The 13,419-nt window shown below is 44.8% G+C and overlaps 1 protein-coding gene across 1 annotated transcript in view; it reads right to left on the bottom strand.

The window, feature by feature from the left end:
- Positions 1 to 13,419, bottom strand: part of LOC146829946 (indolethylamine N-methyltransferase-like) — a 197,697-nt gene that overhangs the window by 66,181 nt on the left and 118,097 nt on the right. Inside the window, exons 3-4 of the mRNA XM_085604210.1 lie at positions 12,889 to 12,937; positions 10,475 to 10,524 (exon numbers count right to left, since the gene is read on the bottom strand). Of these exons, the coding sequence (XP_085460336.1) occupies positions 10,475 to 10,524; positions 12,889 to 12,937 (99 nt within the window). The remainder of the gene's footprint in view (positions 1 to 10,474; positions 10,525 to 12,888; positions 12,938 to 13,419) is intronic.

The raw sequence follows: 13,419 nt of genomic DNA, 5'->3' as shown, positions 1-13,419 counted from the left end.
AGCCTTACATTTCATAATTGATATTGCAGTGGGTAGATGTATTGCATCTAATAAGGCATGAATGAGGGGTCCGTGCTGAATGTGGGCACCGTGGGAAGTTAAATAACCTCTCTCTCGCCACAGCACGCCGAAGTCATGTACAACTCCGAATGCATAACGCGAGTCAGTGTATATGTTGACTTTTTTACTTGTGGCTTGAATACAGGCTTGTGTCAGAGCGATGAGCTCTGCGGCTTGAGCTGACAAAGTATTTATATGATTTGTTTCAATGACTTCAGTATCTGTTGTGACTGCGTAAGCAGCCACTAACTCTCCTGTATTTGTTCTCATACATGAACCATCTACATACAATGTCAGGTCTGGATCTGACAATGGGACATCGGTTAAGTCTTGTCTGGGTTTCGTCGTTATAGTAATAACTTCAATACAGTCATGGGCTAGTGGGTCTGTTCCGATTACTGGCAAAAGTGTGGCAGGATTCAATGTGTTACAGCGTCTGATTTCTATATGTGGCTGAAACAATGTAAGCTCGTACCCTGTAAGTCGCGCTATAGTCAAGTGTTGTGTTTGCGTTCTATTTACAAGAACCTCTACTGCGTGTGGTACTTGAACTGTCAATGGATGTCCTAACACTATGGCATCGCTTTGTCTGATTGCTAAAGCTGTCGCTGCCACTGATTTCAGGCACGCAGGCAAAGCCTGAGCTACGGGATCTAATGTACTAGAAAAGTAAGCACATGGTTTGTGTGCTCCTGCTTGTTCCTGTGTGAGTACTGACAAGGCAGTACCTTCGCGTTCTGTAACAAAAAGTGTAAACTGTTTTCTGTAACATGGCGTTGCTAAAACAGGTGCTTGACATAAAGCTTTCTTTAGGCTTTCAAAAGCTTGTGTATGTTCCTGAGTCCAAGGGAGAACAGTCGATGTGGCTGCCTCCTGTGTTGTCAACTGAATGAGCGATTTTGCTAGAAATGCATATTGAGGGATCCACTGTCTACAGTATGAAGTGAGGCCTATGAAAGCCCGTACTTCCTTTTGTGTCTTAGGTATTGGCATGTTAGCTATTAACTGAATGCGGTCGGGTGTAAGCTGCCTTCCCTCCTTGGACAGCGAGTGTCCAAGATAAACAACTCGCTGGACACAGAATTGCAGCTTAGAAGGGGACACCTTGTGTCCCTTTTCAGCTAGAAATTGTAAAACTGTCAGTGATGCTTTCTCACATTCGGGTTCGCTTCTAGCGGTGATCAACAGATCATCGACATATTGAAGCAAGGCAGTGTTAACTGGCATGTGGATGCTGTCGAGTTCTCGTTTCAGTGCTTGGCTATAGATGCTGGGGCTTTCTGTAAATCCTTGAGGTGCGCGTGAGAATTTAAAGCTACGCCCATTTAAACTAAATCCGAACAAATATTGGCTTTCCGGATCTATTGGGACGCTGAAAAAGGCATTCTTGAGATCAATTACAGTAAAGAATGTTGCTTCGGAATCAATAGCTGTCAATAATGACGAGATATCAGGGACCACAGGGAATTGTGGCACAATACACTTGTTTAATTCGCGCAGATCAATAACCAATCGATATACTGGCAGGGCCTTTGGATCTGTTCGTTTAAGAATCGGAATTATTGGTGAATTACATACATTGGAGTCTGTTTCCACAACCACTCCTTGGGCAATGAGCTCGTCAATGATTTGCAGCAAAGCCACTACAGCATCTGGTGGTAACTTGTATTGTCGCATTCGTGGTAGTACCACTCCTGCCTTTAATGTGACTCGATATGGTGTAATATTCATGCAACCAACATCAGTAGGGCCTTGTGCCCATAGATGTGTAGGTAAAGTCTGCAGTCGGGGATCCATGTCTCTAGATACATAGTGACCTTTAAAATCACGTAAAAACAATCTTACTCCTTCCGGAGAACAACATATTATGGCTCCTAGAGCTTTCAGTGTTTTTATTCCTAACAGATTTTCTGGACATGATTTAGTAAGCAATAAATCGGTAGTTCGGGTCAAAGGTCCTATCGTAAGTGGAAGAGGTTGTGACACTTCATTAACAATAGGTTTTCCTGAAAAACCAAGGGAAATATTCTGAGAGCCTGAGAGGGGTGCCCCTGGAACTTCACTACGTTTTATGGTCGTTCGACTTGCCCCTGTATCGAGAAAATTTTTTCTGTCTTGGCCTAACAATTCACTATGTACATAAGGTCCTTCTTGATCTACAGGGATCTCGATAAGGGGTAAGTCAACTTCCCTCTCTAGGCTGGTTCATGCGTATCGTTGATAATCAGGATAGTCGTACTGTGCGGTCTGGTACAGTTGTCGTGTCGTGGTTTGTGTGGCAGCAACGGGCAGCGCTGGTGCAGCTGGCACAAACTGTACAGACTGTGGTGGAGCTGGCATGGACTGTGCGTGCTGCGGAGCTCCTTGTTCATTCTGATCCTGTCTAGGTGGCCGTGGTCTTTCTTTTGTATTACCTATGGCGATATTATGTTTCAAAACTGGACAATCGTGTACGTAATGACCTGGCTTTTTACAATAATTGCATGTCCCTTTTACAGGTCCTGCTGAATCACCGGAATGTGTCATACCCTTTTTATGTCCTTCAGCTGGAACTGTCAGAGAAACTAGCATTTTCATTTTTGTGTCTTTCATGCGTCTGTGTTCATGTTCTTGTTCCTCTCTAATTCTATTGTGATGGTACTGTAACATTTGTAACATTTGTGATGGAGTGTTACCTTGCCAGGTACTCTCGAATTTTAATACTCTATTCTTTACTTGGGGCAGGGCATTTTCTACTAATTTTGTTACAAACAGATGTGGGTATGATTCGCTACTCGCTTTTATGCCACTATTTATACCAAAACATTTTTCAAATCGGGCATAGTAATCACTAGTGTCTTCATCTTGCTTCTGTTTACAGGCTGAAATTGTACCCCAATCTTACTTTTTCGTAGTTAATAAACGTGGCAGTACCTGTACTAATAAACCTGGTAGTGCTTTAGTTTTATCCCCAAGTCCTGCTCCTGCAGTTCGGGCCTTTTCTTCTGCTTCTAATACTGACCATTCTATCTTTTGGTCTCCTACCTCCCACTCTTTTTCCCTGAGTTTCTCATAAATGCCAGCAGGCATTAATACCTTTAATATTGTCATAATGTCGGGATAGGTATACTCTCCCATGAGTAACATGTCTTTAATTTCTCGGTGAAAACCCGCTGGATCTTTGTCATGACTGGGTACCACTTTCTTCATTTCTAACAATTCTATTTTTGATATGGGCGTGTATACAAATACGCGTTTAAACTCATTGTCCTCGCCCTTTATTGGGTGTACTTCTCGTAGAGGATTCTGTCTGTCCATGTAATACGTGGTTCTTTCCTTAATGGGTAGTGAAACATGTTCTGAACATACAAAAAGAATGTATTGCTTTCTTGATTCTAGTATTTCTTTAATTAATTTAGTACCTGAACCTCTCCATCTATTCATGAGTAATTCAGTCAATATATCAGGTAAGGGACCAGGGTCCGAATGCTGACTCTGATATAGTATAAGGAGTTGTTGAATCATATAAATCCCAGCTAAACGCTGTTCATCTGGGGTGAGATTCAAAAATGTGCGTGCTACTGTATCATCACTATATTTTCCGGGACTGTCAACCCAATGGACAGCTGGCCTGGCTAATTCTTGTTCATCCATAGAATCGAGAAAATGATAACCCCTTCGTTCTCGAAGTAATTTGTCAGCTGCTTGGAACGAATGCTCGTTAGACCTTATATGGACTATGGGTGTTGGGAAACTCCTGTTATTGTCTGGACATATCGGACGTATCGGGTCAATAAGACATCTATTACTATTACAAGATCTTCCTCTACCTACATAGGCTATAGTGTCTGACTGTCCTGTGGGCAGTCCTGATCCTTCTTCCTCGCTTTGTTCGAACTGGTCTACCGCTAATCTTTCTTCGTGTAGGCGTTCTATTTCTTTTCGGATCTTTCGGCACATGGCTATTATACAATTCTGCTTATCATGTCTTCCTTCTGATATATTCTGACTCCATCTGGTAAGAATTTGCATTGTTTCCGGGTCTACCCCTGGTCGGTCTTGATTTCTGATCACACAATTTATGAGGAAACGTAACAGTTCCCCCTGTATCTCCACTTTCTGATATTCCATAGCTCTGTTAATACATTCAGAATCTCGCCCTGTTTGAACAAAATGATATATATTATCTAGATGCGCAGTCATTCCTGGTAACTTCCCTAGATACACCGCGGCTCGTCTGATACGTAATGATGCCAGGGTCATTTCGTCCTCTTTGCCGGGCACAGGGTCATATCTACAATCTACAAGAAGTTCCTTAAGCGTACGGGCATTTATGAGTTTGGGGGTACGTGAATGTGCTGACTCTTGAAACGTAAGTTTATTTATTCTGGGTGGCGTAGAAAAAATGTTGCTAGCACCTCCCGCAGCCCCATCTGGGGTGTCGGGTGTGAAAGGATTCGTTGAACGTGACACAGCAACTATAGGTGTGGACTAGGCCTGGGCAAAAATTTCGTTCCGTTCGCGGAAATTGCGATAATTTGACATTTTTGCGTTCCGCGGAGAGCGCGAAAATGTCAAAAATTCCGGTTTCCGCAGCTTGGCGATAATTTGTTTCTTGCTCGCGCTGTAAAATGATACATTCTCGCGCGCGCGCGATCGCCTTACCTGAATCCCTGCGTTCGCCGACAAGTTTTCTTGATCCGGTCGCGTTCTCCATGAGATGTTGTATTGTTTTTAGCCATTTGCGCTGTCTCGCGACAGTTCGCGCCCGCAGTGACGTCATGCGTCGCGCGATCACGTCTTTCTTCTCGCGATCATGCACCGCGAGAACAACTGAAAACAAGATGGCCGCGCCCGCAAGCAACCCCTTGGGTAAGTTGGCGACCCGCAACCATGCAGAAAATCTCGCGAACATGCCGGAAAAAAACTTCCGCATCTTCGCGATATTTCTGCTTGTTTGCGATAATTTTAAACATTCTCGCGATAATTTGCGAAGGTTAATTCCGCAAATTCCGCCCACCCCTAGTGTGGACACAGCTATAGAAGCAGCTGTGGGAACAGATGTAGAAACAGATGTGCTTGCCGGAACTTGTGACACGATCTGTTGCTGTAGGGATACGGGTACTGGATCTTGGCGTTGAACCTCCCTGGTATGCGGTCTATGTGGGGCGGAATTAGCATATTCGGGAGCTGCGTCGTCTAAATATGAGGAGAGAAAGAGTAAGACATCTTCTGCGGTTCTAGGATGCCCCTTAGGATGTACCTTTATTGGGAATAATGGGGGCGGCAAGTCTTTCGGTATTTCTGGAGTAGCTTTAGGTAATCCTTCGGCTAGAAGGGGATACATACCATTCATAAGGGCATTTCTTTGTCTGTCTACTTGTTCTGATTTCACTCGGATACCTTCCTCAATTAATAGATTTTCTCGAACTTTATTTGAACTCTCTTTATTCTTCTCTTCCTGTCGGAGTGCTTTTTCTGTACGTCTATGAGATTCTTTACGCCATAACTCAACGGCATCTTTCTGTGACTGTCTGACTTTCCTTTTCCATAACTCTTCCTCGACTTTCATGATGCACTCTGCATCCCAGGTCCCCGCTGCGGGCCACCTCTGACTTTCTGGTAATTCCTTGGTGTAGTCTACCCATAAATCAAGAAAATAATATAGCGTCTAAGCCATGTTTATGATACATGAAGTACCCTGGAGTGTCCCTAGGAGGAATAGGAACGGCTTCTTCGAGTACCCCTTTTCTTGTTGTGATCTGTCTTAATTTTGAAAAGAGCGGCATATTTGAGAACTAACCTGATACTTGATTTAAAACAAAACTTAATACAGTAACCACGATAATGAACAGTCATTCATACCACAATATGCAGAACGTACTGAAAACATTTAACATTTAACATTTACCTGAACAATCAATAATGATGATGATCTAAGGAAAACTTAAATCACTAAACATAATACTCGACATTAACTGAATTATATACTTGATATACTGCTAAACAGTACAGATACACTGCTGAAACAGTGCAGACCGGATTTGTGTACCCAAACCCGTCTTGACCGGCACAAACTATGTGCACGTCAGAAAGCCTCCCCAGTAATGGTACTCACCGGGTAGCTCGGAAATGGAAGGCCTCGGAAACTGGACTGAACTTGAACCGGACTGGACTCGACTCGAACACTACGGAGACTGGACTCGACTTGGGACTTCGGAAACTGGTGGGCCTCTGTATACCTCGGATCTTGCTCTCTCAGCTAGGCTCTGGTTGGGATACTTCGCACTTCTCACCGCCTCGTCTGGGTGTTGATCGCAGCCTCAGTCGCCCCCGCTTGACCGGAGGGAGATACAGGAAATCCTGCTGGTACGCGTTATTGTCCGTCCAGCTGTGGCAGGAGACCGGGCCTGCAACTCACCGCCGGCGCGTGAGATGAGAAAGTGTCCCTGTTCGGGCGCCATTCATGTGGTAAATAATTTAATTACCGGGACTTAATTTGGTCCAGAAACATAATAAAACAGCTCAGTAAATAAGAGGCAGAATCCGTGGTATTAGAGGTTCGGAATGGGCTTTATTCCAATGATCGATTATAATCGGTTGCTCCAAGTTCCGTCACCACGAAGGTTCAGGAAGTGAAGTACATACTTTATTGACACGAAGTGATTTTTATAGAACATACATTAAAATGAAACGAATGCAGTAGGCGTAACAATTGATAAGGAAAATGACGATTCATATGCGTAACCGAAAATGGGTGTAATAAGGAGTAAAAAGGAACATAATTGGTTATGATGTCATATATAGGTGGATCTATAAGATAATACTTGGCATAGATGCGCGCGCAGCAGCATGACGTGTGATTGACGTGCAACTAGGGGGTGAAGGGGACTTGACGTTTAGCTCTACATGTGGAGACGAAAAGTCTGGGGGGTCAAGTCAACCTAATCCCAAATCATATCTAACATCCTATGTTTAAAGAACTATGTTATCCACAAAAGAAGGACTCTCGGACAGAATCTATTCTATACTGACTGTGCGTGCGTGTACAAGCGTCTAAGTGTCTACACTAAATGCGAGGGGGTAGGAATATTCCATGGTAACAGGACTATGAATTACTTGCATAAAGACAGAGAAACCGAGCCATTGCTCGGTAGCTGGAAGGAATGTTTACTTAAACTACTAGACAGGAATGCATCGGCTGAGGGGCGAAGCAGATAACTCGAAGGTGAAATACAGTTCTTGGCAGAGAATAGGCTGATGTCAGGCTTCGTGAGCCGCGCAGAGAATGAGACAAAGTTCATGGTCACGGATTCAGGCTCAGACTGGAGCTTTCAGAGGCAGAAGGCAAGAAGAGTTCGATGACAGAATCAGGGCCTACTTGCCTGGACTGTAAAATGTCATAAGTGAACCATATAAAGCCGGTGGCCTTTCATACTTAAGAATGGAATATCCGGCCTATTCATGGCGTATCTGACAGAGGACATGTTGATGGTGGACGCACATGTGTTTGCGTCTTCATAACTGGAACTGGAGGGAACATACATGTACTTGTAACATGCACATGGAACCGTTGGGGTCCAAGATAGGGGACATAACTGACCAGAAAAATCCATATTTCCACAGGTGCTCCACTTCTGCAGTAACTTTGAGGACCGACCCTCGTCTGTGCTCTACTTCTGCAGTAACTTTGAGGACAGAGCCCTCATCGGTGCTCCACTTCTGCAGTGACTTTGAGGGCCGAGCCCTCATCGGTGCTCCACTTCTGTAGTAACCTTGAGGGCCGAGCCCTCATCGGTGATCCACTTTGGCAGTAACTTTGAGGACCGAACCTCGTCTGTGCTTTACTTCTGCAGTAACTTTGAGGACCGAGCCCTCATCGGTGCTCCACTTCTGCAGTAACTTTGAGGACGGACCCTCGTCTGTGCTCTTCTTCTGCAGTAACTTTGAGGACCGAGCCCTCATCGGTGCTCCACTTCTGCAGTAACTTTGAGGACCGACCCTCGTCTGTGCTCTACTTCTGCAGTAACTTTGAGGACAGAGCCCTCATCGGTGCTCCACTTCTGCAGTGACTTTGAGGGCCGAGCCCTCATCGGTGCTCCACTTCTGTAGTAACCTTGAGGGCCGAGCCCTCATCGGTGATCCACTTTGGCAGTAACTTTGAGGACCGAACCTCGTCTGTGCTCCACTTCTGCAGTAACTTTGAGGACCGAGCCCTCATCGGTGCTCCACTTCTGCAGTAACGTTGCCCCATGATCTGCATTTCCCATGCTCTTTGTTCCACTCATCTCTTCATGCAAGAGGATTGTGGGGCACTCTTATTATGGCAGCCTCTGAGGATCATTCCATCCACTCTGTTCTTTGGCATTTTCCTCTATACGGCCCAATCATTTCTTTTATTGGGTGTTGAACCGGCCTGTGCAAGGGCAGACTGGCCTCTAGGGCTGTCTGTCGAATCTTCTCTCACATCCTGTTTCAGTTTGATTACATTTGAGTCCCAGGTGGAGAGCTGGACAGACTCTCGTTAATGCCCTTCCATTTCTGATGCTTTGCAGCAGTTTTCAGATCTTCTTAGGAGTTTCTTGTTGCTCAATTGGGTGAAATGTCTTATATTTATATGTTTTCCCTGTCTTCATTGTCTGCTCTCGAGAAAGTGTCACTCATAGTAGTTGAATGTCACCCATAATTACACTGAAGTTATGAAAATGTCACACATAAGCAATCTGAAACCTTGGCAGCTATGAGACTCTAGATGGAGAGTGGGCAATCTGCCTCCTGAAAGAAAGAGATGTGGGGATTTTAAAGGATACTCCTTTAACAAGGGATGGGTATATCACATTTTGGCGTCCCCCTGTATGGAATTCGGAGAGGTATAGGCACTGTGCAACACTGTCCTAACTTGGGACTCTTGACCTCGAAATACACAACAGCACAAAAGGCCAATATTTAACCGGGCTTCATGAATAATTATGCATCCTTTATGGGAGATCGGGATATTAAAGTCCATCTTGCCAAGTCATGTTTAATGATCCATGGGTCAACCGATTCCTGAAGCTGATGTTCCAGTATTCAAGGTGTCAATTTGAAACACCCTCATGCATTCCCCTCATACCTGGGGGTTACTTTTGATTGCACTGCCTCCTGGAAAGTTTAGTGTGAGAACTGTGTCAAAGCCCCTACTGCTCTTTTCTGATTTTCAGGTAAATTGGGGTGAATCCCTTGATGGAACTCTGAACAATTTATTGTGCCACATTTTTGTAACTGGATAATTATGGGGCCAGGTTAGGGTGATATGGTTATGTGGCAAAGCCTACTCTATCTGAAATGCCTGTCTTGAAAGACTTCTGTCGGTTCCTCAAGTTGTCTGACTGCCATATGTCTTGGGGAATCAGGGTTGCTTAGAGTTCAGCCCCTTCTCATTTGGCAACCCAAGGCACAGCTGAATAAGTCAGTAATGGAGGCTGCATCTCTCCTAACCAGGGAAGTGATAGCCTGTGGAGCGAGACTTTTTGTTATGAAATTGAAAGGCCATATTATTTTGATGCCCCAGAGTCCCTGGCACAGGTGAGAGGCATCCATGTCTGCCATGCCTTGAAGAGCAGAGGTTTAACCATTAGTAATGAGGAATCCTACTGCACATGTTCAGAATTATCACCTTGAAACAATAACAATCATTCATACTCGTTCCAGTGTTGCAGCGCACCGCTCTAGGCACTACGAATACGAAAACGCATGGGGGACTCATGAATTTGCTGGTGTCGATAAAATGCGAGATGACAAAGGGCCTGGTTCACAAAGTTAAACTTACTCTTTCGTGTGAGTTTGCTATTGTTTGATTTTCCAAAAGGGATTTTACGAGTAGAATCTTTACGACTGCGGAGTCAACGCTCTTAAAAAGATTGGACTGTCCTATCTTATCCAACAACTTCATTAACAACTTTATTTCCTTTATTTCCTCATTGTGACCTGCATTCTTCAGCACACATAGAAAGAGGAAAATGCCTTAAGCAATTGTTGTGCAGGAAGGAAGCCTTCACACCTGCAATGGAGAGACCTTTGGAACATGACGCAAGGGTGCCTGCAGTGGCGCGAGGCAGCACTCAGAGTAGCAAAGGGCCATGTATTGGTAACCATGGTGCTTTCCTGCCCCCTCCCTTTCATGCGGCACATCAACTTGTCTTGCTGCAATGTGTTGCATGAAATAATGATAAACCAGGCCCTGTGTATGTGAAGTGAAGTAAAGTAATGTGTGATTTCTCAATTTCTGGGTTCAGCAGGTAATCTACAACACCAGGATAGGGCTTTGAAAATTCCTGATATAAGGGAGCTTCTGGTGGGTTAAGTAAGGTATAAACAGATACATGTACCTAGAGAACTAAACAATGAGTCACAAGAATCATATGTGCAATTGTGTTACTCTCACGGGAATACTTACGAAGCTAGAGACGTGGCGGTCTGAGTAACAGAGCCGATAAGAGAGCCAACCTTCAAAGGAAAGAAAACCGGGAAAGTACATGAGCGAGAGAGAGAATAGGGAACACAGGAAAGGAAGGACAAGACAATAGTAGGCGTGGAGAAGAGGAAATATAGCAAATAAAGAACAGGAGGAGTGGAGAAGGGGAAGAAGAAACACAGGCAAGAAAGGAGAGGACGAAAGGTGTGGAGAAGAGGAATCAAAGGCATTGGAGGAGAAGACAAGAGAAGGTGGAGAGAAGAGGAAGAGGTAACACAGATTAGGAAGCAAAAGACAAGAGCAAGCATGGAGAAGAGAAGGAGGAAATGCAGCCAAGGAAGGAGCGGACAAGAGGAGGCATTGAGAACAGGAAGAAGAAACACAGGCAGGGAAGGATATTACAAACGGCGTGGAAAAGAGAAAACACAAACATTGAAGGAGAGGAAAAGAAGAAGGCGACGGAAAAAAGGAAGAGGAAACACAGGCAAACATGGAGAGGACAAGAGGAGGCATGGAGAAGAGGAAAAGGAAAAACAGGCAGAGAAGGAGAAATCAAGAGGAGGCCTGGCAAAGAGGAAACCAAGTTAAGGAGAAGAGGAAGAGGAAACATGGACAAGGAAGGAGAGGACTAGAGTAGATGTGGTGAGGAGGAAGAGAAAACACAGGCAAGGAAGGAGAGGGCAAGGGTAGGCGTGGTGAAGAGGAAACACAGGCAAGGAAGGAGAGTACAAGAGGTGGAGTGGAGAAGCGGAGGAAGAGGAAACAGACAAGGAATGAGAGAACAAGAGTATGCTTGGAGAAGAGGAGGAGAAACACATGTAAGGAAGGAGATGACAAGAGGGGGCTTGGAGAAGAGGAGAAAACACATTCAAAGAATGAGAAGGAGAAGAGGAAACACATGCAAGGAATGAGAAGAGGAAGAGGAAACAGGGACAAGGAAGGACAGTACAAGAGGAAGTGTGGGGATGTAGAAGAAAAAACACAGGCAAGGAAGGAGAGGACAGGGGGAAAGGGGAAGAGAAAGAGAAACCACAGGCAAGCACAGAGAGAACAAGAGGAGGCATGGAGAAGAGGAAAAGGAAACACAGGCAAGCACGGAGAAGAGGAAGAAGAAACATGGACAAGGAAGGAGAATACAAGAAGAGGTGTGCCGAAGAGGAAACATGGGCATGGTAGGAGAGGACAAGAGGAGATGGCAAGAACAGGAAGAGGAAACAGAGGCAAGGAAGGAGTCAACAAGGGGGAGCTTGGAGAAGAGGAAGGGAAAAGACAAGCAAGGAAGGCGAGATCATGAGGCGTTACGAAGCGGAAGAAAAAACACAGGCAAGGAAGAAGAGGAGACGGGGAGAAAAGGAAGAAGAAACACTGGCAGGAAAGGAGAAGAGAAGAGAAGGTTTGGAAAAGAGGATGAGGAAACACATGTTTGGAAGGATAGGACAAGAGAAGGCCTGGAGAAGAGGAAACACAGGTAAGGAAGGAGAAGAGGAAGAGGAAACACAGGCAAGGACGGAGAGGACGAGAGGAGGCGCAGAGAGGAGGAGGAAAGAAAGGCAAGGAAAGATATGATATGAGGAGACGTGAAGGAGAGAAAGAGTAAACAGGAAATGAAGAACAAGAGAAGAGGAGGCGTGGAGAAGCGGAAGAGAAAACACAGGCAAGGAACAATAGGAAAAGAGGTGGCGAGAGAAGTGGAAGAGAATAAACATGCAATATAGGGAGGGCAAGAGGAGGCATGGAGGAGAGGAAGCACATTCTAGGAAGGAGAGGACAAGAGGAGTTGTGGAGAACTAGATGAGCGAGAGGAGCCACAGACAGAAGAACTGTGGTGCTGGGGGGTCTACATACCCTGCATGGGGCCCCTATTCATACAAATGAATAGGGGGCTCCTATTCATATGCTGCATGGTGACCCCATAATTTTGCGTTATACCACTGTGACATTGGGCTGGGTGGGGGGTTGGACAGGACCCTGGAGCCAGGAGAGGGACAGTCCTGCTGCAGCAGGAGGGCTGGTCATTCAAGGCTGGTAATAGGGAGGGGCATGAGTGGCCACGTGGAGAAAGAAATAATTGGCATTAGTTTATGATTGAGAGAGGCTAGGAGAAAAGAAAAAACAACCAGGAATGAAACAGTAAGAGGAAGAGAAAACCTCAGAAAAAGGAAAGTAAAGAAGAGTGAAATGCTAAAAGTGAGTAAAACAAAACCCTTGAGCTGGGAAATTATGTCACTTTTGTTTTACAACATTTTATTTTTTCTCTTTTTTCTTAAGATGAATAAGAAGAGTCAAGGAAGGGAAGGAGAGCAGTCTACAAAAGGAAAAGGCAGAGTAAGTAAGCATAAGGAAAAGAGAAGGAATATAGAAAAAGAGAGAGAGAGAGCAAGATGTGCCATACTCACCAGAGGGACATTTTTTAGTCCAAGTTTGACACCACCGAGGGACTCCAGTCTACAAAGACAAGGAAGAGCATATGGATTAGTAATTGTGAGTGTAATAAAGATACAGAGGATAAAGCAAGGTGTCTAAAGGTTGGACTATATATGCCAATCATCATATCTCGAAGGCGTGAAGACAGGGCGCGGCGAGAGCAGGATCCACATGTTTTAGCGACTGCCACTCAAGTCTGGTAAAAAGCCTGAGAAATGTCTTATAAAATCCTGACTGGGTATTCTATCCTTCAACAGCTGCAACCCCTACACAGGAAGCCAATCAAGGGAGGTTCTCCCTGAGAGCAATAGAAACTGAGCTGTAGTTCTGCTTCCATGGAAACAGTACAGATACGTTGACTCGTCCAAATACCTAGGTCATCTCACCTAGCGCTGATAATTCATGGTTAAATTAATTATCGGAATTTGCTGTGAGGTTGATATTTATAAGGTGTTGGGATTCAGAAGACTTTATTGCAGTTATTACCAACATTAGGAAATAAA

Source organism: Triturus cristatus, chromosome 5_1 (genome assembly GCF_964204655.1).
Source record: "Triturus cristatus chromosome 5_1, aTriCri1.1, whole genome shotgun sequence".
Lineage (NCBI taxonomy): Eukaryota > Metazoa > Chordata > Amphibia > Caudata > Salamandridae > Triturus > Triturus cristatus.
Note: the sequence above shows the minus strand (reverse complement) of the source record. Positions and strands in the feature narration are given on the sequence as shown.